This window comes from Micropterus dolomieu, linkage group LG01 (assembly GCF_021292245.1).
Source record: "Micropterus dolomieu isolate WLL.071019.BEF.003 ecotype Adirondacks linkage group LG01, ASM2129224v1, whole genome shotgun sequence".
Lineage (NCBI taxonomy): Eukaryota > Metazoa > Chordata > Actinopteri > Centrarchiformes > Centrarchidae > Micropterus > Micropterus dolomieu.
This window is the reverse complement of record NC_060150.1, coordinates 44,900,539-44,923,280: the sequence shown is the minus strand read 5'-3', so window position 1 is coordinate 44,923,280 and position 22,742 is coordinate 44,900,539. Positions and strand designations below refer to the sequence as shown.

The 22,742-nt window shown below is 39.6% G+C and overlaps 3 protein-coding genes across 17 annotated transcripts in view; 2 read left to right on the top strand and 1 right to left on the bottom strand.

The window, feature by feature from the left end:
* Nucleotides 1-706, top strand: part of LOC123972956 (extensin-like) — a 1,988-nt gene extending 1,282 nt beyond the window's left edge. For 4 of the 12 annotated variants that reach the window (XM_046052799.1, XM_046052760.1, XM_046052788.1 and 1 more), the window contains exons 5-6: nucleotides 19-548; nucleotides 629-706. In XM_046052799.1, coding sequence (XP_045908755.1) covers nucleotides 19-548; nucleotides 629-659 — 561 coding nt within the window. In that variant the 3' untranslated portion in view covers nucleotides 660-706. Of the gene's footprint in view, nucleotides 549-628 lie in introns of all 12 variants that reach the window. The other 8 variants (XM_046052830.1, XM_046052822.1, XM_046052807.1 and 5 more) reach the window with 5 other exon arrangements.
* Nucleotides 707-3,485: 2,779 nt separating this feature from the next.
* On the top strand, nucleotides 3,486-9,393 carry emc9 (ER membrane protein complex subunit 9). Of its 3 annotated transcripts, none has more exons than XM_046042350.1 (6): nucleotides 3,486-3,645; nucleotides 3,922-4,121; nucleotides 6,492-6,568; nucleotides 6,663-6,732; nucleotides 6,932-7,026; nucleotides 7,713-9,393. In XM_046042350.1, exons 2-6 carry the CDS (start codon nucleotides 3,927-3,929, stop codon nucleotides 7,891-7,893), a joined length of 618 nt encoding a protein of 205 aa, XP_045898306.1. In that variant the 5' UTR covers nucleotides 3,486-3,645; nucleotides 3,922-3,926; the 3' UTR covers nucleotides 7,894-9,393. The 3 variants fall into 3 exon arrangements, with proteins under 3 accessions (XP_045898306.1, XP_045898261.1, XP_045898357.1); XM_046042305.1 differs by having other exon boundaries at nucleotides 3,919-4,121; XM_046042401.1 differs by having other exon boundaries at nucleotides 3,895-4,121.
* Nucleotides 7,994-22,332, bottom strand: irf9 (interferon regulatory factor 9). Of its 2 annotated transcripts, none has more exons than XM_046042241.1 (10): nucleotides 22,212-22,332; nucleotides 21,738-21,808; nucleotides 19,669-19,791; nucleotides 19,345-19,525; nucleotides 15,573-15,703; nucleotides 13,637-13,721; nucleotides 12,741-12,800; nucleotides 12,093-12,482; nucleotides 11,323-11,438; nucleotides 7,994-10,490 (listed from the first exon to the last, which is right to left on the bottom strand). In XM_046042241.1, exons 2-10 carry the CDS (start codon nucleotides 21,792-21,794, stop codon nucleotides 10,329-10,331), a joined length of 1,305 nt encoding a protein of 434 aa, XP_045898197.1. In that variant the 5' UTR covers nucleotides 21,795-21,808; nucleotides 22,212-22,332; the 3' UTR covers nucleotides 7,994-10,328. The 2 variants fall into 2 exon arrangements, with proteins under 2 accessions (XP_045898197.1, XP_045898159.1); XM_046042203.1 differs by having other exon boundaries at nucleotides 21,738-21,825; nucleotides 22,212-22,270.
* Nucleotides 22,333-22,742: the final 410 nt, after the last annotated feature.

Genomic DNA, 22,742 nt, shown 5'->3' with positions numbered 1-22,742 from the left:
AACCAGCCTCAGCCTCAGGTGCCCCAGCAGCCCAGCTACCCGCCCAACCAGCCTCAGCCTCAGGTGCCCCAGCAGCCCAGCTACCCGCCCAAGCAGCCTCAGCCTCAGGTGCCCCAGCAGCCCAGCTACCCGCCCAAGCAGCCTCAGCCTCAGGTGCCCCAGCAGCCCAGCTACCCGCCCAAGCAGCCTCAGGTGCCCCAGCAGCCTAGCTACCCGCCTCTGAGCTATCTCCATCTGCTGCCCCAGCACCCCAGCCATGTGCCCCACGAGCCAAGTTATCTGCTCCAGCTGCTGCCCCAGCAGCCCCATCCTCCTAGCTCTCTGCCCCACGTCCCCCAGCCCCAGGAGCCCAGTTACCAGTCTTTCTGGCCTCCTCAGTGGCCCAGCCACCAGCCGCAGGGGGTACATGTGCCGCTGCCGCACCGCTACAAACCCCAGTATCTGCAGATCAGTTACTCACCCCTGCAGCTGGAGGTTTCGAAGCAGCCACACTACAATGGCGGGCCAACTGCGACACAAGGAGTTGCCCCTGAAAGGGATACAAATGGGTAAGATGACTATTTTCATTAAACTCAACAATCTGATGACTGAAGTTCTCAAATACTGATTTTAAATCCATGTGTTTTAGGCACTACAACATGAAGATGCATCAAGGATGACCTTCAGCTGACTCATTGTATGACTTAAAATAAACCTTGATCTGTAATTTCTTGACAATCGGTTTCTTTTGACCAGAACCCTGTCTATGGCATCAAGTGGGATCGGTTTATGGGGCTCAGTTTATCATGTAGGAAAAATGCAACAGTAAGATATGTTAGTTATAGCAGCCAAATCTAAAATTAGGTTAAAGGGACAACATAATGTATATTAATACAAATATTTAAACACTCACTAAACTCTAAGTCAAATGTGCAAAGGGCAAGTAAAGAGAATAATTTACTGGCAGTCCAGGTATAGGCTATTAAAATTTTCAGAAATGAAGTTTCAGTATTCTAGTCCTGACTTGAAAAAAGCAATGTAGTTTAACATCTGCATGCCTCGCTGTGCACTAGTGAGAGGGGTTTTCAGCTTAAACACAAAAGCTTAAGGTTGATTACTAGATTGCTGTGGCCGCTGTCAACTCACTTTAAAGTAATGTTGATGCTGTAACAGGCTCTTGCACACAAGGTGTGTGTGTGTGGGGGGGGTTTCTCCATCATTTGTAGATGTAATTAAGACACTGGACAGCCACCAGCAGAGTCTGAGGTTAAATTTGGAAGAAACGGTTGCTTGCATAGCCAGCAGCTAGCAAGTGCTTATTTTTTCCTCTTACTCCAGTAGCTGGGGAAAATGCCTCTTTAAAAGATACATTTGACTAAATGCATTGATTTGTCAACGGTTTTTCTTTAATACAATTACCCTAAGCATGGCCATCTTCAGCATACAAAAATCAATTTTTTTTTTTTTTTGTCTGGAAAGATATTGGGGAGGTGGGGGTGTCTTACCCCCAACTACCCTACTAATCATGGCAGCCCACTGACCTTGAGAATTTTTTTTTTTAACAAGACAGGACTTGTTGGGACAAAGGCATTGGGTAGTGATCTTAATGGCACTATCTGCTTACACTCTTACCCAGTGTTTATGGTTTTGCTGTGCCATAATTACTATAATGGAAAATGTTCTCCTGTAAATGATTACTCTTTAAATTTAGAAACAGCTTTATTGACAAGTTAGTTTTTACATACAAGGAATTTGCGTTGGTGACTCGAGCAGCAATAGACATAAACCTATATAAAAATGAGAATCAAGATGCCATAAAATATGTGCAGAATGTGTTCAGTAATAAAACTGATTAAAAAGAGACTATAAATCCTGTTTTAGTGTGCTTTCCATTAAAAAAAAAAAACATTTTCCAGTATGTATGTCAAAGCTATTTAGGGCTTTTTCCACATCGAGAAGTCTGAAGTTTGTTGCTCATTTTGAGTGTAAGGTGAGACACCACAGTCCAAAAGGCTTTTTTTTTTCTCATCTTTACTCATATCATCAGTGCTTGAAGTGGGGGGGGAAAAATATCTATCGCTCTATCCTCAACCACAAATGAAACTAAATATTATAACATTAAGGACGCATTAAACACTTAATTTCCTGCATTCTAGAAACAGTTTCTGCACCAAGTTATGGAGGAAATGTCTTTATTTATATGAAGGGAAACTAAATTAAGGTGACAGATGACAATTCAAAATATAATGGAATATATGGCATCAGCTTTTGGACAATGCACATTTGTTTCTTCTATATTTCAATTGCATGTTTTCTTGCAGGTTTCATTTGTTATTTAACATTTCTAGTTGCAATCTGTTTCTCAGAATATTTTTAACAAAAGCTTTCAAAAAGTGACTGAGATTCTGATTCTGACATGTCCCCAGTGTCAGTGTAAACGACACCCATCTCATCTTTTAAACGTCCCGCCCCATCCAGGCTTTGATTGATAAACCCTCTGTAAATATCTTGCTATAAGACATAAGAAACTGTGTAAAATGATTATACTCTAACTGGAAACATGTACTTCTGAGAAAACCGCTGTTAAAGATTAGTTAGCATAAACAACTGTTTGTCTCATGAACACATCTCTCATATGATTTAATATGGACAGTTTTAAAAAGACCAGTTGAACTTTTACAGGAAAATGCTAACAAAGATCTGCAATCTGCGGGTAATGGACTTAATCTAGGGCGTCACTTTGTGTTAAGAAGTGGTGGGGACATAAGGGCTCAGATTAGGGGTGTGATGATGCTCTTGGGTCACGAGGCGTGACGATGCACGAGAACAAGATGAGAAGATTTTATCCTGAAGAAATTTGAAATGCTGAAATTTGACATTCTGCTCCAATTTATGGTGTAAATGTCTTTATTTATAAATAAAGGGAAACAAAAAATTCAGCTGTCAGGTGGTAATTAATATAATATAACAGAATATAATGCAGTAATGAGCAACTTGTTGTTTTTAGCTTAAGTTTCTTTTTTTGGACAACAAACATTTGTTTCTTAAACATTTAAATTGCATTGCATTTTTCTTATAGTGTAAATAAACCTTTTACAAAGCAACATTTCTTGGTGCAAGCTATTTCTTAGAATATTTTGAACAAATGCTTTCAAAAAGTGGACAAAATCAGCCATTTCAAAATGTGGCCTAAATGACACCTGTGTATAAAATAGACAAATAATAATGATCATATATTTTATTCAAGATTCTTTTGTATATTTTATGAAAGTATGGTAATAATAGTTGCTAAATAACTTAACTGAAACCTGGACATTGACAGATTGAAGCAATGTCATCATTTTGGCCTGAGGTGGCGACATCCTCTCCACTAGAGGCAGCACTGCTGTGTGAAGGCAGCGGCTGAAAAAAAATGATTGGCACCTCATTGCTCCAATCGGATTACACAAAAGCGACGTATCGGCCAATCAGATAATTACATTTAACTCTTCTGGGCGGGACCAGAAGTAGCCGTTCGTTCAGACGCTTACCGTGAGCTGTCAGGCTAGCTCCTTGCATCTGTCTTGTACCTTTTCAGAAACCTAGATGAATCGATATATCTGAAAATCGGAAAATACGCTGTTAATCTGTTTGTTGAGACTACGCTTAAGTTACTTTTATATTCTGGTAAGACTTCATTCAGCTCTGCTTGGTTTGCTAGTATGCTAATGCTAATTCACATTGCAGCAGCCGTTTAGCTTGTCAGTTGAGCTGTTGAGCAACAATAGTAAACGATTTAATCCTGATTTCTTTGTTAAAATGTTCAGCTAAGCGAGGTGGCTGCTGGCCCTTATGTTCGGGAACACCGTCGTGGTCGTTCACAGGTGTTTAAGTACAGTTATCCTCCGCTGGGGGGTTCTTTTAACCAGTTTTCAGTGGCTTTGTGTGTCCTGTTCTCAGTAGCCATCATGGGCGAGGTGGAGCTGTCCTGTCGGGCTTATGTGAAGATGTACCTGCACTCCTGCCTGTTTCCGCGGTGCAGCATCAACGGGCTGCTGTTGTCGTCCTCTTCTGCAGGTGACCCCGTGTGTGTGACAGACTGTGTGCCGCTTCTGCACTCACACCTGTCCCTGGCCCCCATCACCCAGCTGGCCCTCACACAGGTAGGACACCTGCTTGACAGAGGTGTCACATTCTTCTAGGCGTATTACTGCCCTCCCCAATAAACCCCTTAACAATCTTGTTATTGCCTTCAAATTCTCATATATAACCCTGTATCCTGTAAGAACTGTAATACTACTTTAAAGGTTCGGTGTGTAAGTTTTAGTGGCATCTAGTGGTGAGGATTGTGAACTGCAACCAGCAACTCACGGTGCATTCACGTGCTCCTCGGATGATCCCGCTTCCCGAGTTGTGAAGTCATTCTTCTGACTTCGTTGTGTGATCATGTGCGCTTAAGTCAGAATGTGGAATCAACACGAACGCTTCTACAAAGATGTGTTGGATTAGCATTATCAGAGCGTATAAACAACACGCAGACATCTAGTTCACTCTACATGGACAGCAAACTAACCGTTATAACCTTATTGCAAATTACATGCATTGCAAAATATGTATATGCAATACGTGATTTTGCACAAATCAAAGTTCTGTGTACTTCTTGATGTCCCATGAACACTTTATTTCCTTTACTGTAGAAACATGGCGGCACAACAAGGCGACGTCCATGTGATTGGACCCGCGCTATGTAGATATTGTAAATATTGTGCATTCATGTGGTGTCGGGATAATCGGAGAAATGATATCCCGACTGGGAAAATTCATGTGAATGCCCTCTGAAGTCGGAACAACAACTTTTGCTACCCGAGTTGCCGAATTATTTAACGTCATACACGTAGAGACATGGCGTACAACATGGTTGATGGTTAGAAACATTTGAATAATGGTGGAAAATCACATATTGCATATAAATATTTGCTAAGGAGTCATTTGTAATATGGTAATAGGTTAGTTTCTGTCCATGTAGAGTGAAGTAGATTACTTTAATTAAGTTAATTAGTAGTATTTGCAGTAAAAGCAATATTTTAGTGGTTTCAAGTAATGTACTGGTTCAGTAACAACTCTGAGACAAAAAATAACTTTGTAATAGAAAGCTTCAAACTGTTTCAGCATAGATGGATGACTATGATAATGCTAATCCAACACATCTTTATAGCAGCCTCTATGTTATTTCCACATTCTGACTTAAAGCGCATGAACACACCAAAGTCAGAAGAACGACTTCCCAACTCGGGAAATGGGATCATCTGAAGAGCACATGAATGCAGCAATGGCTCATTCTAAAGTAATAAAAACATGACGGTTCATTATGTAAGGTCTTTATGCCCCCACTCAAAACATATTTATGTGTATTATATTGCATGTCTGTCAATAGATCATCCTAAATATTACACACTGGGGCTTTAAGAATCAATTAGTGGTTCTCCTTTTGACCCAATATAGATTTAACTGAACTCCCGAATCTGTTAATCACTTATATAAAACGCTCCTTTCTTTATTATCTTTGTTACATTTCAGAGTTCCCACACTCACAAAGCTTATTAGGATGCTTTCATATAATATATAAGGACTTTATCAGCCCACAATGCCCAAGCCTCAACCTAGAGAATCCATAACATCAGAGCAAATTAAGGCATCACCTTTTTTCACGTACCTCTCATGTATTTCCATCAAATTTGAGTCATGGAGCTGTTTTTCTAAAAAAATAAAACCCCTTTTGAGGTACAACTGTTTTGAAGGTATCTCCAGACTCCTGAAAGACTCCTCTGGATAAAGACTCCTCTGGATAAAGATTTTAGCTGCTTTCCCAGGTTGCGACTCCTATTTCCCATCCAGGTATTCCCCAGGAAAAAAAGTTGGGTTGGATCGTTGCAGCTGTAATGTCCACATACTTTGTGTCCTGTAGTTTAGACAACATTTGAACAATGGGGGAAAAATCAGTGATAAAGGAATTTGGGAGACAGATTTAGTCCCAACAAGGAGTCAGTCTTTTTTTTTTTTTTTCTCATCCTTTTTTGATATTGGAAATCAACCTCTAATATTAAACATTTCCCAAAACACGGTACAGTTATAAACCTCATATAAACAACGTTTTGCGACAGGTTCATGTTCTTCAGACAGTAGAGCAGTTTACAGCTGAATTTACTGTAAACCGTATGAACATCAGGAGCTACCAGTACAGACATGAGAAAGAAACACAAGAGGGTGGCTATAAAGATGGAATAGTGACTTCACTCAATGAAGGAAATACTCCTTAAAAAAAATAACAAAAAGCTCAGGAAGCTGACAAATATCATCCTAAACTGAGACAGTAGTTTGCTAATATTTTAGATGGCTTGCAAACAAGAAAAAAATGACATGAGCTTTGTGCCAGCTGCAGAGGAAGCTTTCTATGGGATGATTTGTCTCCGGTTATCAGAAGAAGCTCTTTCCAGTTTTGCATTAGAGAAAATTTGTCCGTTCTCTTGTTTCAGGTGGATGTGTGGTGTTCACAGACTCAGCAGAGGATAGTAGGATATTATCAAGCCAACGCCTGCGTATCAGATAGCAGGTGAGTTTCCTGGCTAAGATATTTTCTAAAATGTTAGTCTGGTTGACAAAATGTTTCTAACATTGAATCTGTTTCCATGTTTTGAATTCGACAGCCCAACGCCGTGTGCACTGAAGATAGCTGATAAGATCGCTGAGCAGTTTGATAATGCAGTTATATTAATGGTAAGGATAACTAAAGCATCACCCCCCCCATACCTGCTCACTCGTAGAGGTGAAACAATATGCTGATCATTCAGTTTAGTAACTGTAAGATCGCTCGAAACTGAACACCTTATTGGGTTTTGTTTTAAGAAACACTAAAAAGCCATATTATTTATGCTGCGTGTTTATTAAATATGCGTTTCTCTGGTTTGCTTCACAGCTTGATGGCAGTAAGATGTCTCCAGATGTTCGGGTTCCTCCCATCGTGATGTACGAGCGCAAAGATTCAAGATGGATGCTCAAAGACAAACACACGTGAGTGACGGGCTCTTCCCAGTGTCTATAGCATGTTGTCTTTGGAGCCCTGATGGTTTTTACGGTGAAAGCACATTATTAATAGAGCTGGGCGGAAGATAGCGAAGCTCGTTTCACTCCTGTGTATCACAGTTTCATTACATCGTGTTGGAGCTTGTGTCAAATGAAGAATACCACATGATGTTGCTTCAGAGAGCGCTACACCCATGAAGTACATTATATGTCTAAGCCTTCAGGCCAACGCATAACTTTACTGTTATATATACTGCACAACATCGTCTACATTTACTACATGTAATAACTTTTATTTGCTCACACATAGACCAGATCTATTAAAATGAGAGAGGTGCTGAGTCTGCTGTAAGATTTACTAACCACCAGATGTCACTGTGCTCGCAGCGTTTGAAGCCCGGGAGGCTTCACCTGCCCGTTTTCTGTTTTTATGTGTGTTTATTCATTAAAAAATAAATTAATTGTGGTTATGAAGCAGTAGGAGATGAAGAGTATAAAATCCCCAAGACATTATCTTTAAATTCATTACTTTATTAATTTTGTACAGGTAAGATTGATTTAAACTGGAGGTGTTCAAAGTCTTTTCCAATAACAGAATAAATGAATCAAATGACGTTAACGCTCACCTGTTGTTGTCCCCCCCCCCCCCGCTCCCCGCTCTCCGCTCTGTTCAGGATAATGCTGAGGCAGTGGGAGGAGACTCAGGCGATAGCCAGTCAGATGCTGGAGTCGGGCGATCACGCGCTATTGGTGGATTTTGACAGCCACTTGGACGACATCACAAAGGACTGGACCAATCAGAAACTTAACACCAAGATAGCAGAGCTCGCCTCGCCGGCCAACGGGAGCATGTAGGCTGAGAAGTGGCGTCAGTTTGTACCAGGAGCCCAGATTTATTTATGTTGTCACCCGACGTCATAAGATGTGACTTTAATAACCCGACACAGCCACGTGGGAGTTTAGGAATATGTTTATTTTTAATGCTTTTTCTTGACTGAACAGACATTAACAACACAACATGCATAAATAACAATATTTACAGCTTAGTAGATGAAATGCCACCTTTTAAAACACAGTTAACACTATTACTATGTATCTGTGATAATTCTGGTCCCATTTCTGTCACTTGTTGCTGTATCATTATTATTCCTATGTACATTACATGGTCCACAGGGTGGACAAAATAACAAACACCATACAACACAGACTTGCAAAATACTAATTTGTTGAAGTTCAAAGTTCGATTTTTATCAGACTGTCAGGTGTAGTGAAAGGTCTGTAGTCGGTGTCATGCTAGAAACCAGAAAAGAGTAAACAAACGTAATAATTTAGCATTTATAAGCAGCATTTAAACATTTATTAAATGGTTTATAGCACACTATAATGAAGTTATAAGTGTTTATTAGTGTATCTGTCAACAACTAACTCCTCCTGTCTGGAGGAGATATACTAAAATATAGTAAAATACAGTTGTAATAATGTAATTATGTCTTAAGAGTTCTACTTTCTAACAATTACTGTACAATGTCCTTAAATCTGCTTAGAACTACATTAGTTATAAACCATTTATTAAGTGTATATAGTGTTTATTAATGCTAAATAGTTTGACAGCATATAGATGATAAATATTCAGGCAGCCACTTTGTATCTCTGTGTTTTGCCTCAGTTTAAAGCTGAAACACATACTGCTTCTTCGCACTAGCATGAAATGCTTGTGTAGCTGCTTTTTGTAATTTACAGTACTGCGGTTCCTGCATGAATTACGGGCACATCTGTCTGGCAACCTCTTCCTCAACAAGAGGAACTTCCTTGTCAACCTTTGGTAAAAACATTTAACCACTTTGAGAAAGAGGAACAGTGTTGCACATACAAGCACCTAGAGGGATATTTTACCCCTTTTAATAATGGCCATCAAGTTGTATAAACACCAAACAGCCTCAATAAAAAACAAATACTCTGAGCTTCAGCAGACTTTACTGCAACACTTTTGTACTGAAACAAAAGATTTTTTGTACTTTTCGTTTGCCCCTAACACACCCAAAACAATTTTAAAAATGTCAGAATTTGATGTAACTCTTGAAACACTAATCCCAAGTCTACACCTTATTAAAGTGTCGATATAAACAGGATTCTCTTGTAAATGAGATCAGTTTCTAACATGATAGCTCCTTAAAATGTACTTAAGATGGAGGATTTGTAACAGTGGAGGAATATAGAAGGTTAATTTGACTTTAACAGAGCGCTGCTACAAGACTGAGACTTTTTATCTATGAAAAGACGATCACTGCACATTTGTAAATGTATCTTTGTTCTAACGCGACTACCTAGCAGGCATTAAAAAACAAAAGTTACGTACATCTTTGCGCACTACGGCTACTCTACTGAACTATTTGGGGGGCAGCTTCAAGGACAAGGTTTATATAGCGCTGTAGTACAAACATAATGGTCATCAGATGCTAAGAGCAGTGGTTCCCAACCATTTTAACTTACGACCCCGCAAAACAAAGCCAGTATTTGTGGCCCGTTTTTTGGCTGCATGTGTAGAAACTGTGACCAGATCAACCAAAAGGGGATTTTCCTTCATTTGAATACTTGAAATTATCCAATAATTCACTAACACCCCCCCAAAAAAACCTGTGACCCTTTGTGGGGGCTCAACCCACATGTTGGGAACCACTGGCTTAGAAGAAAAAACGCTCACATTTCCAGATCCCCGAGAAAGAAAGACGACGAGAGCTGCAACCAACGATTACTTTCAGAATCAGTTAATAGTTGAATCTATGAAATGTTTTAAATGGTGAAAAACAAATGTTATTTCTTAAATTTCTTTTCCTGATTAACCTTCAGAAACCCCTAAGATATGAACTGTCATGTATTACAAAGAAAAATCATCGCACTTGCAGAGCAGAGAACGAACGTTTGATTAATCCTGCTGATCGACTGAAGCGCTGCAGCTCCGACGTCTTCTCAGTGTTGGTTTACATGTAGTGCTTCCAGTACACCAGCTAACCTCTACGAGGACACGAGGGGCCAAAGTCCATCCCAGAAAGGGCAAAGATAAAATCCCATACTTAAGTTTAATCTCCAGTCATAGAAGTCACATCCAATAAGTAGGTTCTTTGTGACTTTCTGAGCGATGTGACAAACTAGACTAAGAGGCTCTTGATTATCGACAATGAATTAATTAAACTCTCTTTGCATGGATGCATTTACAGATGAGAGATAAACACACCGCTCAGCCCTTTGTACTCTTATTTTGTAAGTGGGGATGTGTCTTATTTTAGAAGTGCTCAGACGGACCCACAGAGGATGGTCTCGGACGAGGGCACGGTGACCAGGTTTAGAGTTATTTCTCCCAGTGGAGACTGACTGGCCAGAGACTGGAGGATGGTGATGGACTCGAAGATGGACTGAGTGTTGTGGACCTGCTGCTCTGCCCACGGTAAAGTGATCTGCAGAGAGAAGAGTAATGTTGTGGGGGGTTTTTTTATGTGAAAACATTCTTACCTTCTCACAAGTTTTGCATAAAAGTTTATTTTCTGTTTCTTTAATCCCAAATCATCACTTATTAACTGAGAGCAACACATAACAAAACGTTTTGTATTCAGTTTGTAATGCACACACATTAGTTCTTCTTCCAACTGATGTTTGAGATACAATTGTTTTGCTTGCCATGCAAAAGGTTTTGAGAAAATAAAGTATTGCGATCAATTTTCTGTTAAAACAAAGAGAAAAGTCACTGCAGGGCAAAAGGCCTATTATTTTTTTTTTAACACAGCGGTGGAAGAAGTATTCAGATCCTTTACGTAAATAGAAGTACTAATACCACACTGTGAAAATACACTACACTGATACCACTACAAGTACACGTCCTGCATTTAAAAGCTTACTTAAGTAGAAGTATTATCAGGCAAATTTAATTAAAATATCAAAAGTTACATTCTGGTGTAATAAAATGTTCCCTGTCAGTGTTTCAGTATTATATCTGAAGTTTCTGGATTATTACGGCTGCATTAATGTGTATGTTACATTTTACAGTAGTAAATACAGTACTTGTAAATTTTCCACTGCAATGAAATTATATTATCTTCTTAGTTATTCTGAGATAATAGAAAAAGTAAAATTATCCAAACATTGTGTTTAACAGTTCCCAATCAGGGATTTTAAAAGGAGCTTTATTCTAGTGTTCATATCAGTTATGAGTACATGAGGTAATGGTTAAATATTTGTCAGTAAACTGGCAACCAACCTAAAATGAGGTCATGCAGGTGGCAGCATATTCACCTGAACAATAATGAGTTTTGTGGACGGGTCTTCAGTGTCGCTCAGCTCTTCTCCGAAACAGAGAGTGAAGCCGCACTGAGGCGGCACGCCGCCGTTTGAACGGAAGTCTTCCAGTTCTGATGATGAGGGAAAGAAGAGTGAGTTACATAATAAACTGTACTTTAATTTGACTCTACTGAGATTAGATCGGATGTAGTTTTTGGCTCAAGGCCACAACAGAACTGAAACAGATTCACTGTTTTGAGGTTGGACTCAGAAAACAGTGAAAAAGTTATTGCCCAGAATCCAACAGTCCAAAACCCAACATATATTCAGTTTGTGATGATATGACAAACAAAAACACAACTGCAGCTGGAAACACAGCACGTTGGACTTTGTTTGCTTGAAGAATTACTGCGATGATGAATCACTTACCAAAATCATTGCCAACAAATCGTTTCAGTTTATAATCTAATTCAAACTGCCTCTTTATCGCGAATTTATGAAAGAATAAGGTGCGTTTCTAAACACGTAACCAAATTAAATTAATCAAACAACCTGGTTTTGGGTTGCAGTAACAACAGAGCCTGATGTGCATCTTACACAAAAACCTTGACTGTTCAAAGTGTGCAGGTAGCAGCAGATACATAATCACTGAAGGATCATTCAGATCATTAAACTAATCGAACCACGTTAAGACTAAATCTCACTCAGCTAGTCACATGGATTATGCGTGTTGAGACTCAGCGTCTCAGTTGGATGTGGAGATCGGCCGTGTTCGTGCGACTCACGTTGCTTGAAAGTGTCTTTACTGAAGAGCATCACCGGCTCTGTGTTTCTCTCCATCTTGTGCAGCTCCGGCGTGGTCGTGTGCGGCCCCGTCCAGAAGACCCGCCCCTGGCAGAACCGTTTGCCGTAAACTCCTTGCGGCGTGGAGGTCAGCACCACCCCTTTCTCCATGAAGGGCAGCAGGGTGAACAGGGCCTGCAGCTCTGGGCCGGCCGGCAGCGTGGAGGGCGGCTGCGGCAACGGGATGCGCGGGAACCGGCCTTTCAGGTCGGCCGACGTCGGCGGAGTGAGAGAGGAAGGCTGGTACGTTATCCTGACATCAGTGCCCTGGATGTGACGTTTGTGGACCTCCTGTCCTAAATAATGAACCGCCACGCTGAAAGAGTCCTGGACTGGAGGGACAGAAACAGAGAGGAGGGAGGATTAAAGCACGACTAGTCAACTTAAAACCTTTAAAACATTTAAAATAACTTACAGACCAAAATGTAATTAACTGTTAAACTATAGTAGTTAACTAAAACTAAACGGACTAATTGTTGTAAGAGCAAGTGGGGAAAGTGTTTAGCATTTCTGGGGCACTGCTCTCTAGTATAGTTGCACGTAAACAACCTGCTCAGCTGTACATGTGTTCACTGAGGTCACTTTATTACCTTCTGCCGGAGCAGAGACGCTCTCCTCGATCCGAACGTCCAACTGGATCTCATCGACCACTGCAGAGAGAGAGAGGGGAGAATAAAAAGCGATAGATCAGCTGGTTGTTTTGAAATACAGTCAGTAACCTCAAACCCAAAGTTTGTTTTGTTGGCAGAGACTGGACGTAATCACTGACACGATATTATGTCATGTTTGCCCGCACTGTCGTAACCTTGTTAGTGCAAAGCCTGGCTCGCATGCAGCAGCTCAGTGATTAGATTTATTACTTTATTTTGGAAGCAAAACTTATTTTAACTGTCGTGGTGACGTAATAAGCATTCCTAATTTGTCGAAGGGCTGATGGCGCTTCAGACTTCGGATGAAATTACTTTGAATAAGAGGAAGCACTGTTTCATATCATGATCTCTGCTGCTGTCTTGTCTGCTCACATGTAAAAAGCTGACTAGAAACCAGATGGCCTGTATTCTGGCGGTCTCTCCAGGAGAAATCAGGTCTCTGTAAACACATCTGAAATCAACATGTGTAGAACCAAACAGCTCCCCCTTTGTAAGAAGGAAAGTTTGACAATCTCTGCATGTTAGCTTCGCAGCAGGAACTGTAGCACTGACAGTCTGCTAACCCACAACTTAGCTAACTTTAGTTACATTACTTGCTGTGTCGTTTGCTCTGTATCGTGGTATTTGTCCTGTTCTTTGATTTCAGCAGAATCACTTATTGCACCTTTTAAACTGAAAGAAAAATTCCCTCCAACTTTTAATCTCTGGATTAGAAATCTTAAGCAAAAATCCAGTAATTTATCCCGTACAGAAATCTCTTTAAGTCAGGAAGTTCATATTTAGATTAACATCTCAGAGAGCAGTCAGGTACTCAAGGTAAATGCAGTTCCACTCACCGTCTGCCTGCAGGGTGGTGGTGAACTGAGCGGGCTCTTCCATCTGGAAGGAGATGTCACTCAGCAGCTGAGTCTCGCCAACACACTGAGAAACAGAAAGTTTGCAGCTGAAGAGACTGAGACACGTGAAGCGCAGATGGATAGATATCTGACTTAAAAATGTTTTTAAAGTAAAGAAACAAAGGTGTTTTAGCCTCGATAGCAGCGTGGGCTTTGTGGCTGAGACAAGTCAGGTAGTTTTACAGCACGTATGTATTGTGTCGCCACCATGTTCCTTACAGGATGACTCCCAGTGACTTAGATGATCATCTGACTTTTCATCTAGCGACCCCGTCAAGTTATACTTTTCATATCAGTAGATATAAATAATTATCAGGATAAATGTCAAATCATTATTTGATTGATGAATTATATTGAACATTTGTCATATTATATATTTTTTAATCATATCGCAGTAATTATTGTTGTTGTTTTATCGCTCAGGGACAAATAGCCCAAGTCTAGTCAGCCTCGTCTCCTTTTCTTGAACGCTAACATGCTAAAAATATCCCAAATCCATACGACATACTGATTTCCAAGCAGGTTTTGAGAATGTAGTGTGTGCTGGACACTATTCTCCCACAATGCAATGCACACAGGAACTGGAACATTTTAAACAAAAAAATGTAGATGTCTCTTTGTAAAGTTTAATTAGAAGTAATTTTCCAAAGCTGCAGTTTGATTGACGTTACACGTATTGGGTTTAGTGTTGTCACGATACCAAAATTCTGACTTCGATACGATACCTGCCTCAATATCTCGATGCCGATACTAAAACGATACCGCGGCAAAATGACAGAACATGGAACTTAAAATTCTCATTAATTGTCCTTTTCAAATCTAACCTGACTAAATAGAAAAGTAGAAGATGCACTTAGTAGAGCACTGACGTGTAGTCAGTCTACTTCAGCGCACTACTGTAGTGAGCAGGCATATAAATAACTAGGTGATGAAACTCAAACCAAATGCTAGATTCAAAGTTAATGTAATTTATGCTTATAATTTTCATGCTAAATAAAGTTGTACTTCTGATGACGTGTTTTATTGTTTGTTTTTTCATACATGTAGGTGTGTTTGACAATAATTTGATTACTGTAAATAAGTAGATCAATGTCATTGTTATTAAAGCTTTTACATGGTTTTTATGTGATTGTTTTGATCATTATCTTCACATTTGCAACTAGATTTCACTTATTAAACAGCTTCATGACTCAGTGCACTCTATTAATAGAAATAACTGACGCACATGTACACGCCATGATCACCATTACCAGCTCTGAGTCTGCATACTTGTGAATGCCTGAAGTAAAGTTAATGTTACCAGTGTGAACGTTGCGTTTGCATTTAGAGATCCTTTCCTCTTAGCATAAAGTGGTAAAGAAAACTGTATATTACAGTGATTAGTATGTAGAGTGTGTACTGTACAGAATTAGTATATAGTATAGTTATTTAATATTTATTTTTAATTTATATATTTTGTTATTATTTTATTTTTATTAACACACACAAACACAACTTTTACTGTTTTATTTACTTATTTAATGAAATGTATGAAATTAATTGATCTTATGTAATTTATTTGTAGCTTTGGCAATATTGTCCGTTTACATTCATGCCAATAAAGCTGATTTGAATTTGAAATTTGTATGGATGAGGGACTCAGCTAAGTATCGTTACCCCTAGGGGGGGCAAAAAGTGTAAAGCTTGACCTGAAGGTGGCACCAGAGGAGAGGCCACGTTGCTGTCAACCCCCATGTACAGTTACCATTTCAAGCCAAATGAGGCTCAGTGCGTCAGGCTCAGATTTCCCTGTTAAGGTTTAATGCTTTCAAAATAAGAAGCAGTCCAGTTATATTATTTTGAATCCCCCCAACTATCATCCTGTGACGCCACTCACCAGCTGTGAGGTGACCTCTTCTGCCTTTATCATCTTGACCGGACTGGCATCGTCGCTCTCCGATTCACTTCGCCTCCTTTTCGGCTTCCTGGTGGCTTTTACTTTGCATTTCTTTTCAGGAACCACCACACCTACACAGACACAGCTCCGTTAAGTTCCTAAACACTTTCAGTCGTCAAACCTTAAACAACCAAAGCCTGTGAGTTATAGATTATTAAGAATGAACAAAGAAAGTAGTCTCTGTTCATGTTAAGCTGTCAAAGAAAAGCAGAGCTACAGATCTGCTTTCATCACTCATTTCTCCCCAGTAAACCCAATAAACTTGTCCCAGATACTGGTGTTGACGCTGCCTGGAGTTTTTAGCCCCAGTATCGGCTCACTGCCTTGCTGACTCAGCCACTTGATCTGTTATTGCCTCTTGTCGGGTGTAACTCGTTTCCATGTGAAGGTATGTTTCAGAAAACAAACAAAAAAGTTGTGTTGAGCCGAAAAGCTTTTTTTTGTTTTTTTTTAAAACTTGTTTGAAAGATTCAATACCAGAATAATCAAAAGAAGGATCATTCAGCAAATTAGGGGAATCAGGGAGACTTGTACTTTGGCCTTTTCTTACTGGGTCATATTGTAAGGCGCAGTTATTTGTATAAAAGCTGTAAACACAAAGGCAGTGTCTTATGTAAGTCCTGGACATGCATTAAAACACCCTTTAAAAACACAACAGAGACGAGTTAAAGGTCATGTCATTAATATATAATAATCGCGCTGATTCACACGTATCCAGGAAGGAGCAAAGTAAAGAGAGCAAACAGCGAAGCTTGTAAATGCATATCAGCTGATATCAGTCAGGTGGTTTAAAGGTGAGCAGGTGTTTGACATTTTAGGCATTTAGTTGTTGTTTCTGATGATTTAAAAGCTGAATCTAAGCACGTAAATCTCTAGAAACCACCGGGTGAAGAGGTCAAGAGTAACCCTGGTTTTGTTTGTGAAACTAATTATAGCATAGAGACGTGCGGGAAAAACACAGAAGGCAGAGCACAAGATCAGATCGGGGCGGGGATGTGACACAGCGTGGAAAAGGTGACGGGGTCTTTTGAAATGTAATAACAGACGAGTTACAAGGAGGAACTCGTACAGCAACAGCAGCAGGAGGAGGAGGAACAGTTTCCAAAGTCTCATTGTGCAATATATATTGTAATCAGTGTTTTGTACTGATGTTTTCCACCTCATACTGCGGGTGAAATAGGAAGCAGAACCGCTGCCTGCAAGTTTCAGTCATGACTGCCCAGATTGGTACTCGCCGGACAAAAAAACCCAACTAAAATCTAAAAGTGTCATGTGACCAAAACGCTGCTGTAAGCCGTTTAACCTGCCGTGTAGCCGGAGCGACTCATCTATTCTCTCATTTACTATAAACCAACTCTGAATGATTGTAAATCTGATACAGAAAACATCACAACGTCGCAGTTTGTTTTGTCCCGCAAACGAGCCTCCAGTTTACTATCATATGTGATTAATCGATTAATTCAGCTCTGATCTTGTTTAAACAAATACTCTCTGCAAGGTTAATGAGAAAATAAGAAAGATTGTCTTCTTTTACATGTTTGAGGAGACATTTTAATACATTTCTATGTTCAAAATAATGAATCCAAGCAAGCTAAGTAATTAAAAACTAACAAAATGAGTCATTCAATTGTTTATGTGACGCGCTTTGTCAGTTAAAACCTAATGAAAAACGTAACCTGATTATTTTGCATATCTAATTAAAATCTAATTAATATTCTATTGATTTCAAACTGGGTAGTTTTTGTATTCCATGATAATGTTAAAAGTTTATTTTTTTTATTAGGCCTGTATCTTGTTGCAGGTACTGGATGTGTTTATTGTATATATTTTAATGGCTGTAATATTTTAAAGTTAGTTTATTTTTCTGTAACCAGGGACAGGGATGCAAATTAGTCATGGCTAGAAACCTGTTTGTTTGGCATCTACTTTGTGTACTTTATGAAGCAATGCAAAAGCGACATCTCTACTTTGTACAATCAGCATTTTTCTGTGTACATATTACATTTTAAGCCTCCCTGTTGCTGCTGATAAACTTATCAGAATATTTCAGCCCGGCCGTGGCGTGTCCCTCTCAGATTAAATGGTATTAAAAAAAAGGTAGAGACGCCTCTCGTCGCTCATCCAGAGGAAATAAATGATGATCACAGAAGTAAAACTGGTCCTCAACTTTTGTTTTCAGCACTGAGATGTTGACGTACTGATTGTAACCAGTTAACGCAGGATAAAACTCGTATTTTGGCACCGCTTGAGGACTCCTTACATTCACCACACACGTCTACCAAAGTGTTTAACACAACAACTCATTATGAAACTACAGTGGCAGCACTGTGGGGGTTCTAGGTTAACGCTGTGTGCACAACATTGCCTCTCCCAAAATGACTGATGCACTGAAAACCTTGCATGCCCAGTGAAGTTGGCTTGCATTCAAGCTTCTGGGAGTCCCTATTGATTCAAATTTTCCTCACGGTGGAAACATACCGACTTTGTTTTATGACCTGTGTGCATGTGTCGTCGTGCAGTGTTCGTGTGGACGCTGCTGAGAAGAAGTGGCGTTGATATCAGATTATCAGCTAAAAGGTAAGCCAGATGTTTGTTAGTCTTATAATGCGATGCTGCTGTGTCACGTGCTACAGAACTGCAACTTACAAAGCCTTTGAGAAGCTGACCCAGGCGATGTTTAGCATTTACGCTACCTATGCCACGACCTCTCCCACAGGAGATACACTATATGGACAAAAGTACTGGGACACGTCCACATCCCATTCTAAATCCAAAGGCGTTAACATGGAGCCGGTCCCCCCTTTTCTGCTATACCAGCTTCCACTCTTCTAAGACGGCTTTCTACAAGATTTTAGAGTTTGTCTGTGGGATTTTTGCTTCCAGAAGAGCATTTGAGAGGTCAGACACTGATGCGGGCCTGGCTCGCAATCTCCATTGTAGTTTATCCCTAAGGGGTTGGATAGGGTGGAGGTCAGGGCTCTGAGAGGGACAGTCAAGTTCTTCCACACCAAACAAGGAAAAGCATTTCTTGATGTATTAAAAAAGAGGAAAGGACCAAACTGTTAGAAGAACTGTTGTCTAAAATTATATGCTGTAGCATCAAGATTTCCCTTAAGAAAGACCACACCATGAAAAAACAAGGACAGGGGTGTCCCGGTACTTTTGTCCATACAGTGTACTTCAAATTTGTGAGACACCCAAACATAACAGAAAGTGGGCTCAAGTACAATTCGTGCCAATATGCAGATGCAAGCTGAGTCTCACGCCCACGTCAACCACTAATATTTGCGGGGTTGCACAACGCTGTTTCAGAGTTTGGAAATCCCAGATGTCGGATCTCTATCTTGGCTCTTAAACTTGGCCTTACGTCCACTGCTTCAGGGTTCAGTGTTTTCAAAGCAGTTGCACATTTTCTAAGTGGTAATGTTGTAACTTTATTATTAATAGTGAGCCAACAAGATGTGACCTCTTGTTTTAGGCAACAGCGGCGAGTCTGTTTGGAACAGGCCAACCAGCTGGAAGAGAGTACAAGCACTTGGATTTACATGGATTTAATATTAATCTTAATTCAACACATGCCAAATAGGGCAGGGCCTATTAACTGACTATTGACTAATTTGGGAAAGCTTTTTTTTTTTTTTAATCGCCACGTGGCAGAGAGTCAAACATGGTTAAATCTAACCAGCATGTGTGGGGTAGATGTGAGTCTCACCCTGCTCGCTGATGGGGACAAGGCGGTAGACCTTGTAGGGCTCAGAGATGTCCAGCTGGGCTCGCTCCATCACCTCCGTGAACTCTGAGCTCTTGTTAAGTGCGCAGCGCAGACGGGTCTTCCAGGAGGCCGGGTTGTCTTGACTCCCATCCGTCAGCTTCCCTTTGAACTCCGCCCACGCCTGCGGATGACAGACAACTTGTTTTTTTGTTTGTTTGTTTGTTTGTTTTTTTTTCCAGTGTTTTTGTCATTTCAAAGGTTTTTTGCAATTTGATGTTTTGGGAATCAGGTGAGCTAGTTTAGAGCCAAGAAACGCATCTTGACCTTGAAGATGGCGGCGTCCTCGTCTTTGCGGAAGTCCTGTTTCCCCGCGTGTTTCCACGGGATGCGGAACATGGTTTTGGCATCGTCGTCCCACACCAGCCCCGGGTATTTCCCGCTGCTGACCTGCGACAGCCAAAAACACACAACAACACAGTTTAATTTACTCACTGAAGCTTCTCTGACCAGTGTTCCTCTGACTGTCCGGAGAGGAACACCTGCAGACACAATTCAGGGGGGAAAAACACTTTTAAAATCTACATTTAAAGTTATATTTGATAATGTGTACGGCTACATTAACACTTTAGTTAAAGAGAAGGTGGTAAAGATGCAAATACAACATTATCAACAAGTATAAAGGTCTCTGATGCGATTTTAAAATCAATTAATAAAAATAATTGTTCAAGTTTAAAGTTTAATCCAGAAAGTAATCATCAGATTAACTGATAATGAATCGTTAGTTGTAGCCCTAGAGGCTCTCTTATTAATAAAATAAAATAATGCAACATGATTACAATCAGTTAGTAACAGCAATAAATGAGACGTAGCATCTTGTTTTCAAGGTTCTCCCATAGTATTTCCTGGCCCGCTGTTTTACAGCCTTTGAAGTATAAATTTGAGGTTCTTGTATTGACTTGAGTATTTTCTTCTTCTGCTTCTCCGCTACATCTCAGAGGGAAATATTGTACTTTTTGCTTTACTTATTTATTTAACAGTTTTATACAAGTTTAGATTTTTACACACAAAACTAGGGCTGGACAATAAAACAATAATTATCACGATTATATATATAAGAAATGTTCAATAAATTTTCAATAGATGTTTGATTTTATTCATTTGAATCATACGTGACTTAGGACTTATATTAAGTCTAAGTTATATTAAGATTTTTATTTTGTTGAGAAAAAAGGACTGAAAAGAGTTTTACTTAATTTTTACTCATCCATAAGTGTTGACCATAAAGAAGAGTTTAAAACACAATTAACCATCAGGTTTCTTCAATTTCACTCGGGGGAAAAAAATCAGCCTTTAAACTTGAAAGAAATAACGATATATATATATATAACAATATCGTGATAATAATCGATATCGAAAGATATGGAACTTTTTATTGTGATAACATTTTTGCCCATATCGTCCAGCCCTACACAAAACATATGAAAATGTACAAGTAAAGCTAAAAGCATCAGTTGATTTAATCCGTTGACAGATAATTAATTGGCAACTGGGAGGAGTTTCTTCTTTTCCTTTTATTTAATGTACTTTTTGTTAATAATGTTGAGGTTTGGACTGTTGGTCGGACACAACAAGCATGGTGAACATGTCACTTTGGGCTCTGGGTAACTGTCACAGTATTTGTCACTATTTTCAGAATGAATCAAATCAATTACTGGAGAAAATAGTCTATTAATAACTGAACGTCAAGGGCGTCACTTTGTGTTGAAAAGTGGAGGGGACAGAGACAGGGCTCAGATTAGAGTTATGACAAAACACTTAGCATACAAGACGTGACAATTTAGAGTATTGGGGTCACAAGAACAAGACTAGAAGATTTTGAGCATTAAACACTTAATTTCATGCATTCTGGTGACATTTCTCTGCACCAATTTATGGTGGAAATGTCTTTATTTATATAAAGGGAAACACACAATTCAGGTGGCGTGTGACAATTCAGAATATAAAATTATAACTGAATATAACTTCATAATCAGTAAAAAAAAATTTTTTTGGGGACAATGCAGATCTGTTTTTTTTTTTTTCTATATTTACATTGCATTGCATGTTTTCTTATTGTCCCAAAAACATACATTTTCCTGAGTACATACTTTTATTTAAGTTACATTTTCAATGTAGGTGTATTAGTACTTTTACTTAAGTAAAGGATCTGAATATTTCCCCTCTCAGAGTCTTGCACAGGAATTTGTTTGTTTTAATGTCCCTGGGGTGCTTTCTCTCCCTCTTTCCCTTTCTTTTCTCCCCCTCCCTTTCCGTTCTCCCCCTCCCTTTCTGTCTCTCACCCACACACCCACCACACAGACACACACACACACACAGAATGAAAACACACACACCTGCTCGACGATCCAGGAGCGCAGTTTGCGTGTGGAGCGCATTCTCCCTGCTGCCATGACCCTTTGAACAACTAAAAACCACAACAGACTTGACAAACAAACAAACAACCAGCATCAGACTCAAGTCACAACATGCCCCTCCCCCCGACACTTTTAATAAACACTTCCTTTATAATAAGTATTTTGGAAAAACCAACAATAATTGTATAAAACTACGTGTCAAAGTCTAAACTTCCATTTCTTTTAATGCAAAAACCAGTTCAAGACTCGTGCAGTTTGAGCTGAAGCCTCGAGACAGTAAACGGAGCGCGCACACACACAAAATTATTCCACATCTTAAATCAACACTTTTATGAATGCAGTCTGGTGCTGGAACACAAATCCGCGCTCACCTGTCTGTCATATTTATAGAGATATAATCAAATATAGACAGTAAGGTGTTAAATTAAGGAAGTAGATGTAAGTTTCGTTTACCTCTGTTGCGTTTCCTCCGCGATGCCTGTGCACTGACAGACTGTGCTCCGGCTCTGCGGTCCGGGACTCGGTCTGAACTGCAGACGCTCCTTTTCTCAGAAGTCACGTGACTTGCGGGAAACTATGTGCGTGGCGGCGGCCAGGGGGCGACAGCGGACACACACAAGTTACAGCTGCAGAGCTAAAACACACTATTATTTACGATTTAACAGTGTCGTAGTTTAGTATCAACTCATTATTTTACAAGTTTATAATGTTAAATCCTGGTGCCCAGTTGACATTGCTTAAAAAAAGGATTTTTAATCTTAATGAGGCGTTTTCTGAATAAATAAGTAATCTAAATAAGTTTTTTAAAGAGATTTATTCCTCCAAACTCACATATATATATTCATTCTATCAGAACTATTACATTTAGTGTCCTGTTTTTGATCATTTTGATCATTAAACATCCTCAAATACTTTTTTCTGCTTAAACAGCATCAGCCAGGATCCCTCTAATATTCCGGTAAAGGCTTTGCACCAAGGGATTTC

Bases quoted from the DNA above. Each gene is read 5' to 3' on its own strand.
- emc9 (XM_046042350.1), top strand. From the start codon at position 3,927: ATGGGCGAGGTGGAGCTGTCCTGTCGGGCTTATGTGAAGATGTACCTG. The intron at 6,569-6,662 runs GTGAGTTTCCTG...TGAATTCGACAG, and splicing joins GCCTGCGTATCAGATAGCAG to CCCAACGCCGTGTGCACTGA. The intron at 6,733-6,931 runs GTAAGGATAACT...TTTGCTTCACAG, and splicing joins ATAATGCAGTTATATTAATG to CTTGATGGCAGTAAGATGTC.
- irf9 (XM_046042241.1), bottom strand. From the start codon at position 21,794: ATGGCAGCAGGGAGAATGCGCTCCACACGCAAACTGCGCTCCTGGATC. The intron at 15,704-19,344 runs GTGAGACTCACA...GTGTCTGTGTAG, and splicing joins TGTCCCCATCAGCGAGCAGG to GTGTGGTGGTTCCTGAAAAG. The intron at 13,722-15,572 runs GTGAGTGGCGTC...TCTGTTTCTCAG, and splicing joins AAGAGGTCACCTCACAGCTG to TGTGTTGGCGAGACTCAGCT.